The sequence below is a fragment of the Macaca mulatta genome, chromosome 11, assembly GCF_049350105.2.
Source record: "Macaca mulatta isolate MMU2019108-1 chromosome 11, T2T-MMU8v2.0, whole genome shotgun sequence".
Lineage (NCBI taxonomy): Eukaryota > Metazoa > Chordata > Mammalia > Primates > Cercopithecidae > Macaca > Macaca mulatta.
The window spans coordinates 56,920,014-56,946,943 of NC_133416.1; the positions used below are offsets into that span (position 1 = coordinate 56,920,014).

Genomic DNA, 26,930 nt, shown 5'->3' on the forward strand with positions numbered 1-26,930 from the left:
CCACCAATCCTGGCCGAAAATTAACTTCTATTAATTGCATACCTGGGTTTGCGTACTGAGAATCATACCCTGGATATTTGTATTCCTTACTGAAAAGAACTGTTCTATCTTTCCAGAAAGTGGTGTCCTAAATTCTGGCTTTCCTCCTGTTCTCCTGGAATCTTGCTATTTCCTTCTCGCATACTCTAGAGAAGTGCTTTCAAAGGTGCTCTGAAGCTTACGCTTCACTGGTTTCACAGTAAATCGCCCCCTGTGAGGGCGCTTTTTTTTAATGTGTTCTCTGAATCGCTTTCCCAGTTTAACACTGCATGACAAGACTATAAAGCCAGAATCCCGAAACTGCGGCGCTACCCCTTCACAAGTCGTGGGGCTGTCCGGGGGGTAGCCTGCCCATTTTCACTTTCTCCACTAGAGGAAGCAGCGCACCGTGACCCTGGCTTACTACGGTAAGAAGGAGGAGACTTTTTGCTTCGACGGCGGTTGGTGGCCAGAGTCTTGATCGACAAGCTCAGGCCTCTGAACTAAGCAGCCGTTGTTTTTGCAAGTACAGCCAATGGAAAGGCAGAAGTGCGGTCAACGGCCAATGAGGACTGGTTTTAGGCGGACCACAGGGCGGGGCTTCCCTCGAGAGGCGGACGCCGGATAAAGGATCGGGAGCGGACGTGGGCGAGTCAGAGCACATCCGGTGTTAGAAGCGCCTGTAGGCCTTGGAGAGGCTAGTTAGGAAGGTACGTCTGGAGTTAGTACTGGGTGAACTGGGAGTGAGAAATGGAAAGGGAGTTAGCAGTTACTGTCTGAGCAAGAGTGGGAGTAGCTTCCGTCTGCGGACAGGTGGCACCTGAAGGAACGAGGCCCTGCTCGGAGACCAGACTCGGGAAAACTGGGCGGAGAGGGAAGCTAGGGAACTAGTGCTGCGCATGCGCAACAGTGCTGAAGCGGGGGGTGGGGCGGAGGCGAGTCTGCGGGGTTTTGTGGGGGGCGTCGAGGCCCCTGTTCTGCCCCAGAGCGCTGGCGAAGGACCATTCTCAGCCCGCCTTTTCCTTTCTCCCGCTCCTCCTCCTCCACTAAGTGTAGACGCAGGGCCCCTTGGCCCAGCTTCGATCGCTCGAATTCAGAGCACGTCCTTCCGAGGTGAAGGAACGCGAAACCCCACCCAACCGATTGCTGTTTGGCTGCTGGCGGGTCCTCGGGTCGGGCTGACCCTGGGTGAGCGGCCCGGAGCCGAGTCTCGAGGTGGGGCCTGGCGGGCGGGTGATGTCACACTCTCTGTGACACGCGAGGCTCCTTAGTTACTTCTTAGCCAACGGCAGAGGCGGGAGGCGAGAGGAGGCTGGGGCTGGGGCTGCCTTCCCAGGCCCACGAAGAGGCCCCGCTCTGTTCGGATTGGTTACCTTTGGGCAGGTGAGGTGGCTTTGGTTTGTTTGATCTTGAGCTTTTGTGGGCGTCTAAGTCTGCTCAGGAAGGGCGTCTTTGGGCAGTTTTTATCTTGGGCCTATTTGCTGCATCTGTGGTAACAGATAGGCTTTGGTATCTTTGTATATTTACTAAGTATAGAATTACTATCCCGTGCCAGCCTGGGCTGCTTGGGGTCATCAGCCTTTCGTTGACCACCCCCACAACAAAAATCACTATGAACTTGAGACTCTGTTCCAGCAATTTGTGAATGTGTAACCCAGTAGAAGGGCTGACTGTGCTTGAAACAGACAAGGATTTTAAGGTCAAAGGTAAATAAATGGTAAATGGACTTTTCTAGTTACTTACTGATATTTACAGTTTTTCTTTTGTATGTGTGGTTTAAGAATTTAATTCTGGAACGATATCGGAATTGCACAAACACATTTTTTATGGCCTGTGCATACACTTTTTTTCCCTGTAATTATTGTATTTACACTCTTTGGTGTTTTCTTATCCCTTTTTGTTGTCTAATATTTTTTGTTCTGGCCTAAATATGTTGACGTTTAGATTGTCTGCCACTTTCCTCCAGTAGGGACAGAATAGTTGAACCCTTGGGAAATACAATCTGTACTTTGGATCCAGAGTTTCCTTCTTCCGTTATTCATCTGGTTGTGGAAACATGGCTTAGTACCTTCCTTCTTTTTTTTTTTTTTTTTTTGAGGCGGAGCCTCACTGTTGCCCAGGCTAGAGAGCAGTGGCACAATCATGGCTTACTTGAACCTTGACCTCCCCTGCCTTAGGTGATCCTCCCACCCCAGCCTCCTGAGTAGCTAGGACCACAGGTGGACGTCACCAACTCCATCTAATTTTTGTATTTTTTGTGGAGTTGGGGTTACACCATGTTGCCCAGGATGACCAACTCCTGTACTCAAGCGATTTATTTATTGTTATTACTATTATTATGGTTTTTTGAGACATCTCACTTCCTTACCCAAGCTGGAGTGCAGTGGTGCAATCTCAGCTCACTGCAGCCTCCGCCTCCCGGGTTTTTGCAATTCTCATGCCTCAGCCTCCTAAGTAGCTGAGATTACAGGCTTACCACCACGCCCAGCTAATTTTTGTATTTTTAGTAGAGACGGGCTTTTGCCATGTTGTCCAGCCTGGTCTCGAACTCCTGACCTCAAGTGATTCGCCCGCCTCGACCTCCCAAAATGCTAGGATTACAAGTGTAATCCTTTCCTAAAGAATAAGAGTCATCTCTCCTAAAGAATAAGAAAAGGTAAAATTAATCCAGATACTTAGCATTTTCAAGTTATTTCCCTGATTAAAGATATACTTCATGCTCTTTATACAAACGCTGAAAATACAGAAAAAATGTCATAAGAATCAATGTATGTTTTGGGAGTTTTTTGTTTTAAAGATTTGTCTTCACCTATGGCTGAAACTTACTTTTGAAAGCTTATATAAATGAAAACTTATTTTTCTACTGTAGGATGGAATAGTAAAAAGAGCACTAGACTATAGTGGTCAGAAGACCCCAAATCTGGTTCTGACTCTGCTATTTAACTTTCTGATGTTGGTCAAATCAATACTAATGTTTGTTTTAGTAGTTTACGTTGATTTCACATAGATTTTCTTATTGGCATTCAGTGGAGCAGGTACTAATCATCATTATCTTACAGATGAGGAAGCTGAGATAACCTTAGGTAAAATGATTTTTCCTAGGTTATGTGGTAGAAAGTGGCAGCACTTGTGACACCAAATCCTGTCCTCTTGCCACTATTGCATTGCCTTTTTGAACTTAAAAAAGATGTATATTTAAAGTGGGCCTAATCTTGCCCTTTCTTCGTGGGTTGATGTGTGAGGATTAAAAGGCATATGTATATAAGAGCACCTTAAAAGTTCTAAATTTTATATAAATGTAGTCAGGAGTATTAGTATAGAAGGTACTACTGCTGGCCTGACGAGTTTCATTTTATTTCGTGAACTACCCAAGGGTATTAATTTCCTTTAGGGAAACCATTGAATATTCTGATGCTCTAACTTCTAATGTTTTTTCCTTTACGACTTTGACCTGGTTGTAGAATCTGGTAGAAGTGTCTTCTGCCACTCTGTTTTGTTCCCCCAGAGTTTCTAACCAAACTGCATGCAGCCCTTCGTAGTTTTTATACACATTTTGTTTTCCAAAGATGGTGTTCGAGACCAAGGAGAAGCCTGTCTCCTTGACTTTAAGGTTACTTGAGTGACCCCTTGAGGTAGGTTCCACTCTGAGCCAGCTGGGGAATGTTGACTTAAGGTTACAGCACTCTTGATCTGATAATAGGTTCTAAATTTGCTCTAGAGACTCTGTAGTGCTTATATCTTGGGGATAGCTGAGCTGAACCAGATGCAGACTCTGCCCTCAGGGTGAGAAGTTTCTGCACAATTAACTGGAATCCAAAACACTTGAAAAAGGAGCTTCAAGAGTGAGGGTGAAGTGGGTGTGCTGTTTGTCCTAATCTGTGTGTGCTCCCATTTGGGCTAAATATGGTGTTATTGGGGAGGGATTACTGGTTTATACTGGAAGAAGATTATTTAGGATTTTGGGGCCTTCTTAGGATTCAGTATCTGTCAAACAGTTGTTAATAGAGAAGGAGATGCAGTAGTGTCAAAGTTTGGTACAAAAAATAATTTGTTGAAGGCAGTAGACATTTCATCTCCAGTTACCGGTTTGGGTTTGAGGCAGCGCCCTAGAGAGATGGATTCAGTATTAGCTAATCCAGGGATTTGGGTCCAAGTTAAGGGAGAGGCTGGGACATCTAGGGTGTCCATCTGGGAAGATCAAATCTCAGCCCTAGTTGAATGAAACACAATTCCTTGGATTGTTCCAAAACTGAACTGACCTACCTCCTGGGAGTGGCAGGGAAAGCACCAAGCTATTAAGCATTTACTTCATCAAATCCTTTACCATATCAGATTATCACTTAGTGGCTATTAGGCTGTCTCAAAATGCCCATGGCCCTGTGGGAGAAGAGCGATAGTATAAATGTGCTAGAGGAAAGGTATGCCATTTAAACAAAAGTACAGACAGACCCCAATTTATGATGATTTGACTTAAAGATTTTTTACTTTATAATGATACGAAAGTTCTACTTGTTTGTTAGAAACTGTACTTCAGGCTGGGCACAGTGGCTCATGCCTGTAATCCCAGTACTTTGGGAGGCCGAGGTGGGCAGATCAGTTGAGGTCAGGAGTTCAAGACCAGCCTGGCCAACATGGCAAAACCCTGTCTCTACTTAAAATACAAAAATTAGCTGGGCGTGGTGGCACACGCCTGTAATCCCAGCTACTTGGGAGGCTAAGGCATGATAATCGCTTGAATCCGGGAGGCGGAGGTTGCAGTGAGCTGAGATCATACCACTGCACTCCAGCCTGGGCGACCAAGCGAGACTGTCTCAAAAAAATTAAAAAAAAAAAAAAAAGAAACTGTCCTTCAAATTTTGAATTTCCTTCTTTTCCCAGACTAGGGATATCTGGTATGATGCTTTTACATGAGATATTCAACACTTTATTATAAAGTAGGCTTTGTGTTAGATAGTTTTGCCCAACTTCAGACTAATGTAAGCGTTCTGGGCACATTTAAGGTAAGGTAGGCTAGGCTTAAGCTATAATGTTTGGTAGGTTATGTGTAGTAAATGCATAAATTACGATATTTTCATTTTACAATGGGATTATTGGGATGTAACTTCATTGTAAATCGAGCATCTGTACTTTTAACTAGTAATGAGATTTTTCAAGTGCCTTTACATTTCAGTTTATAATTTTCTTTTTTCTTTTTTCTTTTTTTTTTGAGATGGAGTCTCACTCTGTCACCCAGGCTGGAGTGCAATAGTGCCATCTTGGTTCACTGCAGCTTCCGCCTCCCAGGTTCAAGCCGTTCTCCTGCCTCAGCCTCCCAAGTAGCTGGGATTACAGGCGCCCCCCGCCACGCCCGGCTTATTTTTGTATTTTTAGTAGAGATGGGGTTTCACTATGTTGGCTAGGCTGGCCTCGAACTCCTGACCTTGTGATCCTCCCGCCTTGGCCTCCCAAAGTGCTGGGATTACAGGTGTGAGGCACCGTGCCCAGCCTATAATTTTCTTACCACCATTCACCTCTGAAGTTATTACTATTATTATTATTAGTAGTATTAGTATTTTTTTTTTTGGAGACAGGGTCTCACTCCCTCACCCAGGCTGGAGTGCAGTGGCACAGTCTTGGCTCACTGCAACCTCCACCTCCTGAGTTCATGCAATTCTCTGGTCTCAGCCTCCTGAGTAGCTGGAATTATACAGGCATGTGCCACCACACCCAACTAATTTTTGTATTTTTAGTAGAGATGGGCTTTCGCTGTGTTGGCTAGGCTGGTCTTGAACTCCTGACCTCATGCAATTTGCCTGCCTCCACCTCCCAAAGTGCTGGAATTATAGGTGTGAACTACCACACCTGGCCCCTCCAAATTAATTTTACTTAATATTGGGGTAAATATTAAGCCTTCAGGATACAGCTACCTGTGAGTTAATGGTTGAGTAATTTTTTAAAAAGTTAATTTACATGACATGTAAATTAGCCTGGGATAAATGTATTCTAAAACTAGACTTTTTTTTTCTTTCCTTTTTTTTTTTTTTTTTTTTTTGAGACAGAGTCTTAATCTGTCACCCAGGCTGGAGTTTAGTGGCGCGATCCCGGCTCACTGCAACCACAGCCTCCTGGGTTCAAGCGATTCTCCTCCTCCAGCCTCCCGAATAGCTGGGACTACAGGCATGCATCACTACACCTGGCTGTTTATTGTGTTTTTAGTAGAGACAGGGTTTCACCATGTTGGCCAGGCTGCTCTTGAACTCCTAACCTCAAGTGATTCGCCTGCCTCAGTCTCCCAAAATGCTGGGATTACAGGCTAAAACTAGACTTTTAAAAGAGAGAATAATCTACTGAAGACATTGTAGTAATGAGTACACCAGTAATAACAACGTTAGTACACCAGTAATAACAATGGCTACCATGTATTGAACTCATCCTGTGTACAAAGAGCTATTTTAAGAACTTTATTTGTATTATCTCACCTAATCTTCAACCTTATGAAGTAAGGAATGTTATGTATTAGTGTTTTACAAATGGTAGGCGAAACTGAAGTATAGTGAGGTTATGTGCCAGAAGCTTGCTGCATGTCCCACTGCTAAGGAAATAACTAGGATTCATAAGTAGCAGACACTCTCAACCACTATGCAGGGGACATGGTTATACAGTGTATGAACATTACTCAGTAGTAAAAACTAATGAATGGAAAACTTTCTTGGCCAAAAACACAGAAGAAGAAAAGGAAGAGGAGGAAGAACTACTGAAAAATTACTAACAGTTCTTCCCCCTCCTTTTGTTTTTTTGAGACTGAGGCTGGCTGTCTGCCAAACTCTGCCTCCTGGGTTGAAACGATTTTCCTTTCCCAGCCTCCTGAGTAGCTGGGATTACAGGTGTCCACCACCATGCCAGGCTAATTTTTGTATTTTCTTTTTTTTTTTTTGAGACGGAGTCTCGCTCTGTAGCCCAGGCTAGAGTGCAGTGGCCGGATCTCAGCTCACTGCAAGCTCCGCCTCCCGGGTTCACGCCATTCTCCGGCCTCAGCCTCCCGAGTAGCTGGGACTACAGGCGCCCGCCACCTTGCCTGGCTAGTTTTTTGTATATCTTAGTAGAGACGGGGTTTCACCGTGTTGGCCAGGATGGTCTCGATCTCCTGACCTCGTGATCCACCCGTCTCGGCCTCCCAAAGTGCTGGGATTACAGGCTTGAGCCACCGCGCCCGGCCTAATTTTTGTATTTTCTTAGTAGAGACTGGGTTTTATTTGGCCAGGCTGGTCTCGAACTCCTGACCTCAGGTGATCCACCCATTTAGGTGTCCCAAAGTGCTGGGATTACAGGCACGAGCCACCGTGCCCAGCCCTTTCCCCTCTTTTAAACCATGTGAGATTTTTCTTCTAAGTATCAGTTTGGTCCTTTCTAGATATGTGGGAACAAGGTTCAGGATGGTTGAATTAATACAACAGGAAACAAGAACCATGTAATTGACAAACTAATTTTTTTTTTTTTTTAATTTTATAAAACAGTTTTGCTGTGTTGCCCAGGCTGGGGTGCAGTGACATTTTTGCTCTGTTACCAGGCTGGAGTGAAGTGACGTGATGATGGCTCGCTGCAGCCTAAAATTCCTGGGCTCAAGTAATTCTCCTTCCTCAGTCTCCCAAGTAGTTGGGACAATAGGCGCACACTACCACACCAAGCCAATTTTTTAATTTTTTGCAGAGATGAGGTCTTGCTGTGTTGTCCAGGGTGGTCTGGAACTCCTGGGCTCAAGCGACCCTCCCACCTTGGCTTCCCAAAGTGCTGGGCTCACAGGTGGGAGACACTGCCTGGCCTAATTTTTTTTTTTTTCTTTGGAAGTGAACATAACCTTGAGATTTTATTGCCTTCATAAAAAACATAAACATATTTAATTAAATGTATGAACAGTGTTTCTTTGACTTGCTGTTTTAATGTTGCTGTACACACTGAGGCTATGTCTGTCCTGCCTCCAGCATGCGTAGAATGCATACTAAACTGAATCCATGATAGTTTTGTTTTGCATAGCTTTTGGCTACTTCAGCATGTTTCATATTGACTGTAGTTCCTAGGTGTGTGGGAATAGGATTGAAGAGAATGGGTGTGTGTGTGTGTGTGTGTGTGTGTGTGTGTGTGTGTGTGTGTGTGTTTTCTTTTAGAGACATAGTCTCGCACTGTCTCCTGTGCTGGAGTGCAATGGCGTGATCTCAGTTCATTGCAACCTCCGCTTCCCTGGCTCAAGCGATTCTCCTGCCTCAGCCTCCCGAGTAACTGGGACTACAGGTGCCCGCCACCACACCCAGCTAATTTTTGTGTTTTTTTGTTTTGTTTTGTTTTGTTTTTTTTGAGAAGGAGTCTCACTCTGTCGCCCAGGCTGGAGTGCAGTGACTTGATCTCAGCTCACTGCAAGCTCCGCCTCCCAAGTTCACGCCATTCTCCTGGGAAGCTGGCTCAGCCTCCCGAGTAGCTGGGACTATAGGCGCCTGCCACCACGCCCAGCTAATTTTTTTTTTTTTTTTTTTTTTTTAGTAGAGACGGGGTTTCACCGTGTTAGCCAGGATGATCTCGATCTCCTGACCTTGTGATCCGCCCGTCTCGGCCTCCCAAAGTGCTGGGAGGAGCACAGGCGTGAGCCACCGCACAGGCCTGGTTTTTTGTTTGTTTGTTTTTTAAATTTAAGGCTGGACCCTTGATAATAGTCTTTCATTTTAGGACAAGGGTAAGGGAGATACCTAGAACAAAACAACAAGGCATTTAACATGACCTAGGTGTCCACTGCTAAGAATACCTGTCTCCTACCAGCCCCTGCTGTCCCTCCTTTCCCAAGGAGAAGCAGACCACAGGAATATCTAACTCAAAATAATTATGTTTACGTGAGTTTTTTCTTGGGAGAGCTGTGTATTAAACTCTTAGCTTTTTGTTTTTGCATGGCTCTGGCAGAGGAGGCTGATCATGGATACCACAGAATGACACTTCAGCAAAACTTTAGCAGACACTTCAGCAAAACTTTAGCAGTATGTACATGACATGTTGACAGCTTCGGGTTTTCCTCTCCTGGGATGAAGGCATAACAGGAGGCTCTGAATACAATGAGAGGAATTTGGTTATGATTAACACCTGAACATTTACTTCTCATTACAAGTGCAGTATAGGCAAAATTTCCACAACTCCAGGAGGCACTACCCACACTGTATTCTATGTAAATAACCCCTCTTTATTTTAGGGTTGAATTAGTAAGTAATAGGCTTAGAGGTGTGAAAGGACTGCTGTATTGAATTTTTTAGCAGCTTGTAATTTACTTTTTTTCTTTATTGTGGTAAAATATACATAACATTTTAGTGTGTTTTTTTAAAAACAAAGATTTTCATTTATCTGTGGGTTCATCTGGGAAGTTAGTGAGTTACTTGGTTAATGGTGTTGAATGTAGTACTTCAAACCCTGTTAAGAGATGATTGCTCCTAGGATGGAAAATACTTGATATGAGAGCTGCTATTTTTGAGTTAAGTGCAACTTAATCTCGTTTGGCTGAGTTTGCATATTGGCCATTGAAATGTAGGTATCTTTTCTGAGCTTCACTAGTTGAAGCTAAGATTGAAACTTGGTAAGTTTATTTTATCTGGCAAAACTTGTCAGAACAGTTTGATCTCATTATTTATCTGTATATTCTTGTCTGTTTGGAACAGATCTGGAGCAAACTATCACATTTCTTTGATTCTAAGACCTATGTATTCCCTCTCATGTTTTAATGTTTTTGAAATTGTCATCAGTACATTGTATCATAAACATTAAATGTATACAGATGCTCCTCAAGACAGGGCTGCATCTGGAAAATCCCCATTGTAATTTGAAAATACCCTAAGTTGAAAATGTTGAAAATATTGTAAGTCGAAAATGTAAGTCCTTTTCTTTTTGTAAGTCATTTTTGTTTGTTTTTTGAAATGGAGTCTCGCTTTGTTGCCCAGGCTGGAGTACAGTAGTGTGATCTCGGCTTACTGCAACCTCCGCCTCTCGGATTCAAGCGATTTTCCTGCCTCAGCCTCCCAATTAGCTGGGACTACAGGGGCATGCCACCATGCCCAGCTAATTTTTGTATTTTTAATAGAGATAGGGTTTTGCTGTGTTGGCCAGACTGGTCTCAAACTCCTGACGTCAAAGTGATCTACCTGTCTCAGCCTCCCAAAGTACTGGAATTACTGTGGGAGGTGTGAGCCACCGTGCCCAACCTGTAAGTCATTTTTGAGTTAATGAACTTTTAATTTACAATGGGTGTATCCAGATGTAACCCATCGCAAATCAAGGAGTGTACTGAATGAGTATCAATTTCTCCCAGTGATAGGTCAACCCTGGTAAGTCAGGGACCATCTGTGCTTTACCAGGTTTCTTTTTTTCTCCATAAAGCTATTAAAATTGCTGTGCACTTTTGCATCTACAATATTTGGTAGTTACATATTTTGCTTAAATTTTGAAATAGTGATATTGAAAAACAGAAGCTTTGGTTATTTTTTAATGATTTCAAACCACAAGCTTCTATTAAAGTGAAATTGCTATTTCACATCCGCGCCCCCGCCCCAACCAACACAGCCTTTGATGGTTTTGGATTTTCCATCAACAGTTGTTAAGAGAGAACCAGAAAGAGGCAGTCAGTACCCCCTGGGAAATGTCAGAGAGGTATCTGAGAAAGGGGAGTTTCTGCCATTCTCCCCTCGAACAGATTCCACTGAGCAGAGTCTGGTTGCCTGAGTGTTGCCACTTTCTTAGAATCCCCTGGGTGTTTGAGGATCCACCCCTTCCACCCCCCACCCTTCTTTAATTCTTGTAATTGGAAGCAAGAGGTTCTTTAGCGTTGCTGTTGTGAATACTGAGAAACTTGGCTCTGAAGGTTGCTTCAGTATTGTTGTAAGTGCCGTCTAGGGATGTCATTAGGGATGTTAATGGGAAACCTTAAACAAAGACACTTTCCAGGTGATGAATTCTGCCATGCTGTAAGTGTGCTCTCTAGAGGACATATTCATATTCATCTTGGTTTTGGAAGGCTGTGGGTGGCCTTGTAACAACCTGCAATAATTGCACCATCTAGATCAAGAGGGCCCAGATCCCTGTAACTCAGAGGAGAGAGCAACAACCTTAGTAGGTTCTGCAGCTTCTCACTGTATCTGTCCTTAAGAACTGAACTAACAAAAGTTCTGAGGTGAGTAGTGATGTTGATGAGAGAAGGAAAGGAGAAATCAGAGAAGGCAAGCCAGCCATTGTGAATATTTCATTTGTGGGAGAGAGCCTCAGGAAGCAAATGATGTTTATATCTTTCCACTGGCCCAGGATTCCTTAGGAAATTTGTTTGGGGACTGTAACTTTTATTACCTGGATGAATTGTTCTGAGTGTTGCTCTAGGTGCTCATTAGAGTGCTTCATTCAGTAGGTGGCCTTTCACACAACTTATCTTTTGTGTTTGAATCCCTTCCTCCCTGCCCCTCCTTTTCTGGTAGATTTAAAGTGGATGGGCATTAAGGCCCTGATAAGACTTTGGAGGATTTAGATTTAGAAAAGATGAAAGATCTTGACTCAATCTTTAGCACTGTAGATTGAACATGTTTACTTAGGATTGCATGTGAAATGGGGGAGGGAGCAAAACTTAAGAACTTGACTTTATGGTATTGATATGATCTAACCTGGATATAATTCAGTTTAAAAATGCTGTTTTTGACATTGAGACACTTGGCAAAAATCTGAATAAGGTCTGTAGATTAGAAATAATATTGCATCGGTATTAATATCCTGATTTTGATCATTGCTTTCAGGATATACACACTGAAGTATTTAGGAGCACTGTGTCTTCGTGGTTAGGGAAAAATATTTTTACATCTCTCTATATATTGCTATATAGAGAGGGGATGAAGCAAATATGGTGAAATATTAGCATTTAGGAAATCTGGGTGAAGGTTGTACAGGAATTCTTGGTACTGTTCCAGCCTTTCTGTAGGAAAGGTTCTGAAACTGTCAAAAAATACCCCCCAAAAATTCTCCTTTCTGCATAAATTCCTTTTTTATGGAGGTAGAAACCTTTCTTTTTATTAAAATTGTGAATCCTTTTCAGTTCAGTTCTTAAATGTATTAGGTGAGAAATTTTGATATGCATATATTTAAAATGGAAGTCTTAGTGCCAGACCCAGCTTTATATAGTCTTGTTTTGTTTTGTTTTTGAGGCAGAGTCTTGCCTTGTTACCCAGGCTGGAGTGCAGTGGCGCATCTTGGCTCACTGCAATCTCCACCTCCCGGGTTCAAGCAATTCTTCTGTCTTAGCCTCCCGAGTAGCTGGGATTGCAGGTATGCACCAACATACCCGGCTAATTTTTTGTATTTTCAGTAGAGACAGGGTTTCATCATGTTGGTCAGGCAAGTCTCGAACTCCTGACCTCAGGTGATCCGCCCCAGCCTCTCAGAAGTGCTGGGATTACAGGCGTGAGCCACCATGCCCAACCGAGGGAATTCTTTAGCATCTTGAAACAATGACAAAATTGCTTTATGTGCCAATGTCTAGGTGCTTTTAACTAGATTGTTAATTGAGAATCTCTCTTACAAACTTTCTGCCTTTTAAAGGGGCAAATTGCCTTCTGAAAGAATAGAAATCAAATGGTAGTAACAAAATAGTTTGGGGGAGAAGAGGATGCATTCAATTCCTCTGTCCTCTTTAAAATGGTTGGCTATGATTGCAAATAACATTGTAGGACACATAAAAATAAAAATGGTTGTGTTAGGGCTGTAGAATTTTAGGCAAGTTTTCATCTTTCTGAACTTATATGTTGCTTTTTTTTTTTTTTTTAAATAAGCTGTTCGTGTGACTCCGTGTGACTTAATAACTCTAACCTTTCTTTATTCTACAGAGTAGAGACTGTTGCACAGACTCTGGAACCATGAACATATTTGATCGAAAGATCAACTTTGATGCGCTTTTTAAATTTTCTCATATGTAAGTGTTTTGACGTTAACTGGTTTTGTACAGCATTTCTTGTCATATCTCTTTTTCCCTTTTCCGCGTTTATAACTTTTGTGTGTATAAGCTAATAAATTGGCCAGAATCCAGAGGACCTGATGAAAATGTCCAGATTCTACAGGTTGCTGTGTGGTTATTGGAAAGGCATTTTTTCTAGTTTGGGTACTGATTATTCATAATCTTGGGCATTTGGTCTTCCTCAGCATTTAAGATTCTGTTAACCTATTTTCAAAATATTATTTTTTATTATAATATGCTTTCCTAAAAGTATTTCAGACTATTTGTAACAGAACTTTTACATATTCCCAGAAAGGAAAAGAGATAAGTGATTCTTCTTAGCTTAAATATGAGATTGGTCTGGGAGTGATTGCTCTTACTCACATTCTTTTCTTAGAACCCCCTCAACGCAGCAGCACCTGAAGAAGGTCTATGCAAGTTTTGCCCTTTGTATGTTTGTGGCGGCTGCAGGGTCCTATGTCCATGTGGTCACTCATTTCATTCAGGTAAGAACGATTTTCTCTCCTGGTTGCTGTGGTACAAATTACATTAGGAAGAAACCAGCTCAGCAAGGTGGTCCAGGGACCCTGTTCCTCTCTTTAATCTTTATCAGTAGTTTAGGATTTAAACTCAGCCATTAAATCAGGACATGTAAAGCCATTTTAATTTTCTGGCAACCGTGCCCCCTCTAGATACTGAAAACAGAATGCCTTAACCTTGGCACTGAATGGTGTGCTGCTGACGTACAAGACCCCCACCCACTGAGTAGACGCGTGACGTGCATGCTGGGATTCTTTTGCACAGAAGCCTTTTTTATCTTTTCCACCATTCTTCCTTTGCAAAACTCTGATTGTGTGATTAACTATCAGGAAAGGCAGGATTGAGATCTTTTTAAGGAATCAACCCCTTTTATTTTCTGATAACTGTTGCCTGCATGGTTGGGTAAAAACCTTCAACAATTTGTTTTCCTGTATTGAGAGAGAATTTGGGTTTGGTCAACAGGAGTAGAAGGTACAGTTTGAGGAATAACCAGAAAGTTTGAAGACTCCTAACATAGTCTTGTCCCTTTGTAGAATATTCCTTTTAGCATAAATGTAGAGGTGGGCCTCTGTTGGCATTTGCCACTGCTGAGAACTATCTTTATGTTCAGGCATCTCCTGGCAGGGATTGTGTGAAAAATTACTGTAGACACTCAAAAGATAGGGCTTTGATCGCTTGAGTTTTAGGCAAGGTTAGCCCTTAAATAAAGTAGTAAAATGCAATCAATCCTTGTTATTCACAGATTCTATATTTGTGAATTCACCTACTCATTAAAATTTGTAACCCCAAAATCAATACTCATGGCACTTTTTGCAGACAGGCACAGAGTGGTGGAAAAGTTGAGTCACCCTGCTGTGCAGTGTTTTCAGCTGAGGTTGAACAAGACAGTGTTCTGCCTCCTTGTTTCAATTCTCATATTGTAAACAAATGTTCTTTTCATGATCATTTAGTGCCACTTTCTTTGTATTTTTGTGCTTTTAATTGGTGATTTTGCTGGGTTTCTTTGAGTGGAGGTCTTGGTGTGTTGTCCTGACTGGTCTCAAACTACTGGGCTCAAGTGATCTCGCACCTTAGCCTCCCAAGTAGCTGGGATTACAAGCACATACCACCATGCTTGGCTTAATTTTGCTGTTCAGAATGCAAACAGCATAGTGCTGAAGTGCTGTCTAGTATTCCTGAGTGCAGAAAGACCGTAATGTGCCTTATGAAGAAAATGTGTATATTAGATAAGCTTCATTCCGCCATGAGTTGTACTGCTGTTGTGACTGTGAGTTCAATGTTACGGGATAAAAAATAATGTCAAATGAGGTGTCCTTAAACAGAAACACACATAAAACAAGGTATCTATTGATCATTTGATGAAAATGTTTTGACCTTAGGCTTGCAGGAACCTACCTACCTTTTATTTCCCTCAGGAACAAGGGCTTACTAATTCATTGTCCACTGTGACTTTATAACATAAACACTGTGAATAATGAGAATAAACTTCTTCCTTTAAAGGAAGGAAGGAACTTCAGTGTCTACATCCATTCTTAATGATTTCTCTTTTTTCTAATGCCTGTAGCTTGTCCCACTTGCGTTTTTAAAAAAAGAAACACTTTTTTCTTACTACAAAGCTAATATGCGTTCATTTTAGAAAATTCAGAAAACAGACTAGCAATGAGAAGGAAGTATTTTAAAAACTTCCATAATCCCATCATCCAGAAATAACTACTGTTAGCATTTTAGTACTTTACAGTCTTCTGTATATGTATGTGTCTTGGTGTTTTGGTTTTGGGGGGTTTGTTTGTTTGTTTTTGTTTTTTTGAGACTCTTGTTGCCCAGGCTGGAGTGCAATGGCACGATCTTGGCTCACTGCAACCTCCACCTCCGCGGGTTCAAGCAATTCTCCTGCCTCAACCTCCCGAGTAGCTGGGATTACAGGCATGCGCCACCACGCCCGGCTGATTTTGTATTTTTAGTAGAGACCAGATTTCTCCATGTTGGTCAGGCTGGTCTCGAACTCCTGACCTCAGGTGATTCGCCCACATTGGCCTCCTAAAGTGCTGGGATTACAGGCGTGAGCCACCATGTTTTTTTTAAGTGATCAAAAAGGGATCATTTCTATTTCTTCTACAGATGGAATCTACTTTAAGCACTTGTCACGTTGATTCATCCTTTCTGTTTTTTGGGCAGGACTCACTCATAGTTGGACTTGGTTGTACTGTAGTTGAAGCCAGAAGAGCCTCTAGTATCCACCATGGTCCTGACTCTGTGCTTCAGGGCTTCTGGGTTCTCTCCTCAGCCTCATCCCTGAGAAAACACTACTTTTTCTCCTGCTTCCAGGTTATAAGCAAATGTTAGGAAGTTCAGATGAGTATTTGAACCCAATAAAGATGTCTTGCAAAATAAATTTGAAACTTTCAAGTGTTTAATGACTGATTCTGACTCTGACAGGCTGGCCTGCTGTCTGCCTTGGGCTCCCTGATATTGATGATTTGGCTGATGGCAACACCTCATAGCCATGAAACTGAGCAGAAAAGACTGGGACTTCTTGCTGGATTTGCTTTCCTTACAGGTACATTAAGGGATTTGTCTAATTTTGAGGGGTGAACTATATTTTCAGTATCTCTAAGCTCTCCACTCCTTTTTTTTTTGAGACAGTCTCCCTCTGTCACCCAGGCTAGAGAGTGCAGTGGTGTGATCTCGCCTCACTGCAACCTCCGCCTCCCGGGTTCAAGTGATTCTCCTGCCTCAGCCTCCCAAGTAACTGGGATTACAGGCATGTGCCACCACACCTGGCTAATTTTTGTGTTTTTAGTAGAGACAGGGTTTCACCATGTTGGCCAGGATGGTCTTGATCTCCTGACCTCATGATCTGCTTGCCTCGGCCTCCCAAAGTGCTGGGATTACAGACGTGAGCCACCACACCCAGCCTTTATTTATTTATTTATTTATTTTGAGACTGAGTTTCACTCTTGTTGCCCAGACTGGAGTGCGGTGGCGCGATCTTGGCTCACTGCAACCTCCACCTCTGGGATTCAAGCGATTCTCTTGCCTCAGCCTCCTGAGTAGCTGGGATTACAGGTACCCACTACCACACTCGGCTAATTTTTTATATTTTTAGTAGAGATGGGGTTTCACTGTGTTGGCCAGGCTGATCTCGAACCTCTGACCTCACGATCCGCCCACCTCGGCCTCCCAAAGTGCTGGGATTACAGGCATGAGCCACTGCCCCGGCCCTAATTCTGTATTTTAGTAGAGACAGGGTTTCACCCTGTTAGTCAGACTGGTCTCGAACTCCTGACCTCAGTAATCCACCTGCCTCAGCCTCCCAAAGTGCTGGGATTACAGACATGAGCCACTGTGCCTGGCCTTCCTGGCCTGCTTTCTAATTTCACATAGGTTCATTTTGTTTCCCCATCTATTAGGGGAAACTCTTTGTGAGTAACCACTATGACTCTACTTTTGTGTCCAAAAATAGCCATTGTGTACCTGAATGAATGAGGTTCAAGAGCTTAGGTGGCATAACCTATTAATAGTAGACATAGAACTTTTAATAAACTAGACCTGAGAATCTGACTTAGTTGCACCCACACTGGCAGTTATCTTCTGTTCTGAGTCTTACAGACAGTGCATTAAAGCTATACATTGAGATCCATTGTGCAGGACACTTTGCTGATTCTCAAAAAAAAAAAAAGACACAGCTCTTGTAGAATTGTCATAAAGGAAGCAAGACTCAAGCTATGTAATAAAAATACTTGCAAAACAACATTTGAATTAGAACAGCTTGTTCTGAGTGATAGTGTAATATATGTAGTGTTGGAGAAATTTTAGAAAGGAAGAGATTTAGGGATTAAGATTTTTGCATCAGGGCAAGCTAATTTTTCAAGGCATTAAGGGGTGGAATTATCAGAAGGGAAGAGGAAAGTAATTAGAATGAAAGAAATGTTGAAGCTGGAACAGGTTGCCCTCCCGTTAGCAGGTGTCCACCTACAGAACCAGTCTGGCCTTTGCTACAAAGGGGAGTCGGTCCTCCATGACAATAAGGTTGCTGGCCACAAGGCACTGTTTTGCTCTTTATCCTTTTTTTCTAATTCCTGATCTGGCCTATATTACCATCTCACATCACTCTAGCTCTGAAATGTTTGACATGCCTACTTTATTTTCTTCTAATTTATGTTCCCTCCCTGAGGTCATTCATGATTTTCAGCTAAAAGCACAATTTTGCAGCTATTTCTATTTAAAAAAAATAAAAAACAAAAACAAAAAAACACAGTCAAGTATACGTTTATTTTTTTATTTTTGTTTTTTTTTTTTTTGAGACGGAGTCTCGCTCTGTCGCCCAGGCTGGAGTGCAGTGTCCGGATCTCAGCTCACTGCAAGCTCCGCCTCCCGGGTTTACACCATTCTCCTGCCTCAGCCTCCCGAGTAGCTGGTACTACAGGCGCCCGCCACCTCGCCCGGCTAGTTTTTTTGTATTTTTTAGTAGAGACGGGGTTTCACTGTGTTAGCCAGGATGATCTCGAGCTCCTGACCTCGTGATCCGCCCGTCTCGGCCTCCCAAAGTGCTGGGATTACAGGCTTGAGCCACGGCGCCCAGCCAAGTATACATTTTATTGAAAACAATTACAGAGGGGAGAGAGATTTAACTCTTTAGTCCACGTTTGTTAAGAGCATAAGTATGCCTATACTTTGGGATCAGCTTTTGGATGAGGATCCTATTCAAGAATTGATGGTAATACTGTTTTCTGGGTTTTTTGTTTTCTAGGAGTTGGCCTGGGCCCTGCCCTGGAATTTTGTATTGCTGTCAACCCCAGGTAACTCTTTTGGTCATGTCTAATGTGCTTTTATCTTTATGAATATACTTTCATATATATATACCTTCATAATATGTATACCCTTAATCTAATGGTCTTTTTCTCTAACAGCATCCTTCCCACCGCTTTCATGGGCACAGCAATGATCTTCACCTGCTTCACCCTCAGTGCACTCTATGCCAGGCGCCGTAGCTACCTCTTTCTGGGAGGTAAGTGTGAACTGGCAAACAGGGAATGGGGGCTCCTCTTTAGCCAGAATTCTCACTAGTACTCCTTCCTTACCCCTAACTCCTTTGCGACTATTGAATTGAGATTAAAAACCTTCATTCTGGGGAAAGTTAAGGAATGGCTTTAATGGGATTGCTTTACTTTGCTTTGGCTTTTCTCAAGACAGCTTTTTGCTGTGTCTTATAGGTATCTTGATGTCAGCCCTGAGCCTGTTGCTTTTGTCTTCCGTGGGGAATGTTTTCTTTGGATCCATTTGGCTTTTCCAGGTAAGACTTTGCCTAGAACTTGCTAGCAGCCATTTGCCTCACACTTCTTTTCTTTTCTCTTTCTTTCTTTCCTTTTCTTTCCACTTCTTTCTGTACTACTTTGGGCAGTGCTCTCTAAGCCTTCCCATTATCCTTCATAGGATGGAGCCTTCTGCCACAAGTGAAAACAGGCTGCACAAGGTTAGGCATTGCTAAGAGAGAATGGTTTGCTCAGACACCATTTTTGTAAGGCCAGTCTGGCAGTGGCTGCTTGTTAAAATGATTGAAACTCTTCCAGTGACCAGTGCAGTGTTGTGCCTAGGGAAGTAATGTGGTCTTCCCTAGGCTGCAGTTCTCATGAATGGTAATGTTCATAGGGTTCACATTTGATGTACGTTCAAGTGGCCATGAGCCAGAAAGTATGACTGTTTTTTTTTTTTTTTCACTGCAACTTCTGCTATATAGTAACTTCATCTCGTACATTTGTTAGGCAAACCTGTATGTGGGACTGGTGGTCATGTGTGGCTTTGTCCTTTTTGATACTCAACTCATTATTGAAAAGGCCGAAAATGGAGATCAAGATTATATCTGGTGAGTGTGGCAACTAGTCTTTAACAAGCATGAAGGTTGAGGCATACCGTTCCACAGCTGAACTTAGGTTGGCATTGGCTGAACATAGGTGGCCAAGCTTTGGGAGTGTATGTGGTAGGAAACCCACGGTTTTGGAACTGTGTACCGTAATCTTCCTCAATTCCTGAAAGACTTCACATTTTTTTAAAATCTGGCCTAATAGGCCTGGTGTGGTGGCTCACACCTATAATCCCAGCACTTTGGGAGGCTGAGGCAGCTGGATCGCTTGAGCTCAGACATTTGAGACCAGCCTGGGCAACATGGCGAAATCCCATCTCTACTAAAAATATTAAAAAATAAACTGGGCGTAGTGGCACATGTATATAATCCCAGCTACTCAGGATGCTGAGGCACAAGAATCATTTGAACCTAGGAGGTGGAGGTTGAAGTGAGCCAAGATTGCGCCACTGCACTCCAGCCTGGCAACAGAGCAAGACCCTGTCTCAAAAAAAAAAAAAAAAAAGTGTGGGGACCAGGCGCAGTGGCTCACGCCTATAATCCCAGCACTTTGGGAGACTGAGGTGGGCAGATCACAAGATCAGGAGATCAAGACCACCCTGGCTAACACAGTGAAACCCCGTCTCTACTGAAAATACAAAAAATTAGCCAGGTGTGGTGGCGGGGTGCCTGTAGTCGCAGCTACTCAGGAGGCTGAGGCAGGAGAATGGTGTGAACCTGGGAGGCCAAGGTTGCAGTGAGTGGAGATCACACCACTGGTCTCCAGCCTGGACGACAGAGCGAGACTCTGTCTCAAAAAAAAAAAAAGTGTTGGAGGGTGGCTGATATATTTATATATCCATAGTGGCTGCCTCCAGACAGACATGAGGGAGATCTTTATCCTTTTCCTTTCTATACTTCTGTATTCTTTAAACAATGAGCAGAAGATACACTCTGTTTTTAGAGGCAGGGTCTCGCTCTGTTGCCTAGGCAGTAAGTAGTGTGGTGCTGTGAACACAGCTCTCTGCAGCCTGAATTTCCTGTGCTCAAGCAGTCCTTCTGCCTCAGCCTCTTGAGTATCTGGGACAACAGGCACATGTGACCATGCCAGGGTAATTTATTTTTTGTAGAGATGGGGTCTTACCATATTGCCCAGATTGGTCTCAAGCATTCCTCCTGCCTTGGTCTCCCAAGGTGTTGGGATTACAGGCTTGAGCCACCATACCCAGCTACTTTTTTTTTTTTTTTTTTTTTTTTAGACAGAGTCTTGCTTTGTCACCCAGGCTGGAGTGCAGTGGCACAATCTCACCTCACTGCAACCTCTGCCTCCTGGGTTCAAGCAATTCTCGTGCCTCAGCCTCCCTAGTAGCTGGGATTACAAGTGCTCTCCACCACGTCCAGCTAATTTTTGTAATTTTAGTAGAGATGAGGTTTTGCCATGTTGTCCCTTGAGGACATGGTCTCAAACTCTTGGCCTCAAGCAATCTGCCTTCCTCAGCCTCCCACAGTGGTGGGATTACAGGCATGGGCCACCATGCCCAGCTCACTTTTTTTTTTTTGAAACAGTTTCGCTCTTGTTGCCTAGGCTGGAGTGCAGTGTGCGATCTTGGCTCACTGCAACCGTTGCCTCCTGGGTTCAGGTGATTCTCCTGCCTCAGCCTCCTGAGTAGCTGGGATTACAGGCATGCGCCACCATGCCTGGCTAATTTTGTGTTTTTGGTAGAGATGGAGTTTCTCCATGTTGGTCAGGCTGGTCTCGAACTCCATACTCTGGTGATCCACCCACTTCGGCCTACCAAAGTGCTGGGATTACAGGTGTGAGCCACTGCACCTGGCACTTTTTTCTTTTTTAATGTAGTGATTCTCTCAAAGTCTCATGACTATAATTAGTGGTAGTTAAAGGTTCAGACTTGGACCTCTGCAAAGTCCAAAGCTCTTGAGACAAGGCTTGCTCTGTCACCCAGGCTACAGTAGGAGAGGCACTGTCATGGCTCACTGCAGACTCAGTCTCCCTCGGTTCAGGTGTTCCTCCCACCTCAGCCTCCTCAGTAGCTGGGATTGCAGGCGCATGCCAGCATGCCCTGCTAATTTTTGTAGAGACGGGATTTTGCTGTGTTACCCAGCTTAGTGTCGAACTCCTGGGCTCAAGCAATCCACCTCCCTCAGCCTCCCAAGATGTTGGGATTACAGGCATGAGCCACTGTGCCCGGCCCAGTCTCTTTTCTGTATGCTGCATGACTTCGATGAGTCTGAAAGGATCTCAGACACCCAAGTTTTACTTCCTTAGTTGGGGGTAAAGTGTGGGAGAAGCTGGCTCGTGGGGGTGGGAGTGGGGTTTATATTCTGCATCTTTATGAGCTTGTGGATAAAAAAAAGTCTGAAGTACAAATCCTAATCTGGTTCTTGCCTTTCAGGCACTGCATTGATCTCTTCTTAGATTTTGTTACTCTCTTCAGAAAACTCATGATGATCCTGGCCATGAATGAAAAGGTTTGTTAGCCCTGTCACCCAAAGATGAGAGAATAATGGCTTCTGAGCTTAGCATGTGTGTATACTTCAGATTTGAAAACTTGCTCACACACTGTGTTAGGTCCAGGGTAACTGTAAGCAGGCCACTGAGTAAGAGGTAAACTATAAGTCTTCAGTTGTTAGAGAAAAAGCAACAAGTGAAAAAAAAAATTTTTTTAACTAATTCCTGAGCTTAGCATAAAAGGGAAAAAAGCTTCAGTGGGCAGTAAACACAACCTACTATATGAATAATTTAAAGGCTATATAGTTGTGACTCAGAAAGGTATTGTGGAGGACACTGCAAATTTCAGAAGTAGACTAATATTATCCATTTGTTAGTCTTTGTTTTTTTTCCAAGGAAGCATTCTATATGGGGCTAATGAGTATCCAACATAGTCTAGTTCAGCAGTGGGGGAAACAACTGAAATGAGCTTTTCTTTACAGGCCTTATGGAGCTTAGAGATAGCACAGTGGTAGTGGGAGCAGCTGACCAGATAGGGTTGCTGGCTCTGTCTGGGCTGTGCCATGGTTGGACTGAGCACTACGCAGATGTGCTAGTTTCAGAACGAGCAACCCAATTTTTATTCCTTTATACATTGGGCTTCCACCCAAGATTGAATGAAGAATTCTGCTGGACCAAATTATTTCTGAATGTCAGTTTATGCCAAAGAGTCATGCTCACTTTGCAGAGGGGAGCACTTCTCAGGCCTAATGGATGGTTGGTGGTCTTGGTCTCTAGTTTCACTCTTTTAGGATAGAGCGCCATCTGCAGTCTTCACTGTTGGGATCTGAGCTGTGGTGGCTGTGAGTAGCCTAGAACGGTCAGGCAGCCCACCTAGGCACTCCTGGGGTTGGGGTGGGGACATCTGCCTAACCTTTATTTTCGGTTGGTCTGTTGGCAACTTTGGGAACCACCAGTAAGACGTGGTTAAGATTGAGTTTTTGCTGAGCCAAGGAAGCATTTCTCATTTCTTATGTCTGGCTCACTTCTAGTCCCTAAGTACATGCTCACTCAAGAGTTTCAGCTTGAATGTCAAATGTCAAAAATTAATTGGGTGATTTTTCTCTATTTCTAGGATAAGAAGAAAGAGAAGAAATGAAGTGACCATCCAGCCTTTCCCAATTTGACTTCCTCTCCTTCCACCCCTCATTTCCTTTTTGCACACATTACAGGTGGTGTGTTCTGTGATAATGAAAAGCATCAGAAAAGCTTTTGTACTTTGTGGTTTCCTCTATTTTGAATTTTTTGATCAAAAAACTGATTAGCAGAATATAGTTTGGAGTTTGGCTTCATCTTCCTGGGGTTCTCCTCACTCCCTTTTTTGTCAACCCCATCTGTAGCCTCTTCCTCTACTTAGGCAGTCGATCCGCTGTGATGAGGAGTGGGACCAGCAGAGGGCGCTAACTTCAGAAGTCGCTTTCCCACCAGTGGACCTGAACTGTTCGGTAGCGCCACCCGGCCCTTCCTTCCTCATCGCTGTTTGGTATGCGCACAGTTCCTGTGGGACTGGGCCATGAGTTTTCCATTGGAAAGAAATTCAGTGGTCCCATTGTTAACTTAGCCTCATATCTGAACTGTCAGGCCCTACAAAGAACATGGAGAGCCTCTTCTGGTGGATGCTTTGCTTCCTCTGAGCTGCCCATGCTGGTCTGGCAAACACACCTTTCTGCTTTGCCTTCACAAAAGTAATGTGTTCCCTTTCCCATCCCTTGCCTGATCCTCAGGGAGTCAGCCTGCTTCCATCCATGGGTGGGAAGACTTCAGCACAAAGGGAAGACTAATTCTTGTCAGGCATTTTTGAAAAGACTGATTATGTGTATCAAGGTACAGCATCGTAGGGTTCCCCTAAACTTGCCCTGTTTTTGTTTTTTTAGTTGGTTATCCCCTTACTGAGTGGCCTCTACTAAGTGGCTGTGATTAAATGTCTGAGCAAGGATAGGGAAGGGGAATGGTTGAGCCTCTGGAGCTCATTGTAACCAATCCTGCCAGACCTGTTTGGGGCAGCAGGGAACAAACCTAGATAAGGACCTGTTTGGGGCGGTGGGGAGCAAAATCTCCTTTACCAACCAAGCAGTTCCTTGTTCACATCAACAGAATGGGGCTGTGATAACTTAGGAGGCAGCAATCCAATAGTCCTTCAGTGCATTTTAGTCTGTCCCCAACCGACCATCAGTAGGTAGTGTCAAGCCAGAGACTCAGGGCAGTAGATAAATGTTCATTTTACTGATGCACTTTAGTTTTTGGTCTGTTACCTGTTTTCCAGAAATTTGTGGCCTTTTAGGCGGGAGTTAGGTGACCAAACCAGTGACAGCCCCAATCCCTGCAGTTTTGTGGCTTCCAGTGTGGGTGGACAGTCCTGATGGGGATCTCCAGCTCCTTCATTGTGGGCTGCCACAGACAGCTGCCCACAGAAGGGCCAGTGTTGGGAGTGGTTGTGGCTCTGAGCTGCTCTACAGAGCCTCAGTGTAAGGGGATTGAGCCATTGAAAGCTCATTACCAATAGGACATAATTTTTGGCTCTCTATTCACAACCAGTGCACAGATTGACACGGTGGCTTCAGGTTCACAGTGCACTGTGTTACTGTGCTATCCCATGAAACCATTTCTTCCCAAGTTGTGTTTATTCCTGAAGTGACACGCCACCCGGAAAGGCTCACTTTGACTGAGGATGCTGTCCTCTGATGTAGCTGCTGCCTCCAGCCTCTGGCTAGAGAACTTACTAAAGGGACTTCCTTCCTGTTAAACCCCTGTTAACAACTCTCCATAAATTTGGTGATTCTCTGCCAGGTCTAAAAATTTGAGTTACATCTCCTGAAGCCAAACTCCACCTTCTGTGCTTTTTTGCTTCGGATAATGGAGTTTTTCTTTTAGAAACAGTGCCAAGAATGACAAGATATTAAAAAACAAAAAAAACACTACTTTTAAAGAAAATGCCTAACAGATTTTTAATACAGTTATCTCTAATTACCACTTTATTTTCTAGTTCCTTGATTTTCACCTCAGGCTGCATTCTAACTCATACTGTGAAGACAAAGGTGTTTTTGATTCAGAAATATATGAAATCTACGTAGTCTTAATTTGTAAAAAATAAAGAAAATTCCTTAACCTTTCCTGGTGTTTGTGTTAAATTCAAGGGTACAGCTGGTCATGGAACTTGTGATACTGCCAGGTTTGCTAGTGGAGGCTGGGAGTGGGACACAATTGAGTTTGTGTCATAAGTATGAATGGTGACAAAGACCCCCACTTAGACCTGCCACTCTGTAGCCCCAACATGCCACAAATGTTGAGAATTTTCTCTGTCAAATATGTAGGCCAGTTTTGTTTCCAGTCCTCTCCACCCGCTGCCACCTTTGCTGTATGTTGTTTGTGGTGGTATGTGCATTTGGTTCAGATGTGCAGCCAAGCTTTGGAATTTGAGGATGCATAATGGGAAAAAAGGCAAATGATACCCACTAATTCTGCAAGTATTTTGTTGACCCACTGCTGCCAGGCTATATTTTAAGTGCATTAGTTAATAAAAGTATAAAAGTTGGCCAGTCATGGTGGCTCACACCTGTAATCACAGCACTTTGGGAGGACAAGGTGGGCAGATCTCCTGAGGTCAGGAGTTAAAGACCAGCCTGGCCAACATGATGAAACCCCATCTCTACTAAATACACCAAAAAAAATAGTGGTTGGCACCTGTAAACCCAGCTACTTGGGAGGCTGAGGCAGGAGAATTACTTGAACCTGGGGAGGTGAAGGTTGCAGTGAGCTGAGATGCACCACTGTATTCCAGCCTGGGTGGCAGACTTTGTCTCCAAAAAAAGTTGGCCAGGTGCGGTGGCTCACGCCTGTAATCCCAGCATTTTGGGAGATCGAGGTGGGTGGATCACCTGAGGTCAGGAGTTTTGAGACCAGCCTGGCCAATATGGTGAAACCCCGTCTCAACTAAAAATACACACACAAAAAAACCCGGCGTGGTGGCGGGCGCCTTTAGTGCCAGCTACTCGGGAGGCTGAGGCAGGGGAATCGCTTGTGCCTGGGAGGCAGAGATTGCAGTGAGCCGAGATTGTGCCATTGCACTCCAGCCTGAGCGAGACTCCATCTCAAAAAGTCCTTGTCCTCATAGTTTAGATAGGAGATTATCAACTGGGACTTGGGTTACAATCAGGTTGCTCAATTCTGTGTGTGTGTGTGTATTTTGATTTTTGAAGACAGGGTCATGGTCTTGCCCTGTCACCCAGGCTGTAGTGCAGTGATGCGATCATGGCTCACAGCAACCTCAGTCACCTGAGCTCAAGTGATCCACCTCAGCCTCCCGAGTAGCTGGGACCACAGGTGCATGCCACTGCACCCAGCTAATTTAGTTTTTGTAGAGATGGGATCTACAACTCCTGTTCCTCAAACGATGCACCTTGGTCTCCCAAAGTGCCGGGATTATAGGCTTGAGTCACCATGCCCAGCCTAGTTGCTCAATTTTACCATGCTTGTTCTCGGCATATTCATTGTAGACCCAGGCCTTTATGTTAGAATTTGACCATTCTGACTGGTTCATGTAAGTTACTCCCAGTTGACCTGTTTGGACTCCACATGTGCCCGTGCCAACTAAGGATAGCCATTTTCCTTAAGCTTGGGAAATAATTTCTTAAGCATCTTTTCTCTCTTGCTGACTTTGAGACACTCTCAAAGACTGGTCTTAAAGACTCTTTAAAGCCCCCATTTTATCCTTGCTGGGGGAGAAGTACAAGGTGCAACACGTTTTGAGTGTTTACAAGCTCAGGCAGTGTACAAAGTGCCTTAGATGGATTGCTTAACATCCCCAATAATTTAAGAAGATGGTGTATTTACTACATAACCGCCAGTTATTTCCAAGGTCATGCCGGCAGGCAGTGACTGGCAGATGTGTGTCCAGAAGGAATCTAGGCACACTGTCTCCAGAGCCCCTACCCTTCACTGTTTACCCATGTAAGCAGCATTAAGGTTAGTCCTGCTGCGCTGGAGTCACCTTTTCCACCCTGACCTGCATCCTGGCTATGGCTCTGGCCAAAGGTGGAAAGGGAAATTGTGAAGGGGTT

The 26,930-nt window shown here is 43.7% G+C and overlaps 1 protein-coding gene and 1 long non-coding RNA gene across 18 annotated transcripts; one reads left to right on the plus strand and one right to left on the minus strand.

The window, feature by feature from the left end:
• Positions 1-673: 673 nt before the first annotated feature.
• Positions 674-24,983, plus strand: TMBIM6 (transmembrane BAX inhibitor motif containing 6). 17 transcript variants are annotated; one of them, XM_077952314.1, is made up of 12 exons: positions 674-1,401; positions 1,574-1,724; positions 6,057-6,174; positions 12,879-12,964; positions 13,383-13,491; positions 15,962-16,082; positions 18,276-18,324; positions 18,436-18,533; positions 18,739-18,818; positions 19,288-19,388; positions 21,779-21,854; positions 22,949-24,983. In XM_077952314.1, exons 4-12 carry the CDS (start codon positions 12,909-12,911, stop codon positions 22,970-22,972), a joined length of 714 nt encoding a protein of 237 aa, XP_077808440.1. In that variant the 5' UTR covers positions 674-1,401; positions 1,574-1,724; positions 6,057-6,174; positions 12,879-12,908; the 3' UTR covers positions 22,973-24,983.
• Positions 676-4,860, minus strand: LOC144332858 (uncharacterized). The gene is made up of 2 exons (XR_013401049.1): positions 4,793-4,860; positions 676-2,317 (listed from the first exon to the last, which is right to left on the minus strand). It is a non-coding gene; the product is annotated as an uncharacterized LOC144332858 (long non-coding RNA).
• Positions 24,984-26,930: the final 1,947 nt, after the last annotated feature.

Excerpts from the sequence above, each read along its gene's own strand:
- TMBIM6 (XM_077952307.1), top strand. The coding sequence starts at position 12,909 with ATGAACATATTTGATCGAAAGATCAACTTTGATGCGCTTTTTAAATTT. Across the intron at positions 13,492-15,961 it reads TGGTCACTCATTTCATTCAG|GCTGGCCTGCTGTCTGCCTT; the intron begins GTAAGAACGATT and ends TGACTCTGACAG. Across the intron at positions 18,325-18,435 it reads TGTATTGCTGTCAACCCCAG|CATCCTTCCCACCGCTTTCA; the intron begins GTAACTCTTTTG and ends TTTCTCTAACAG.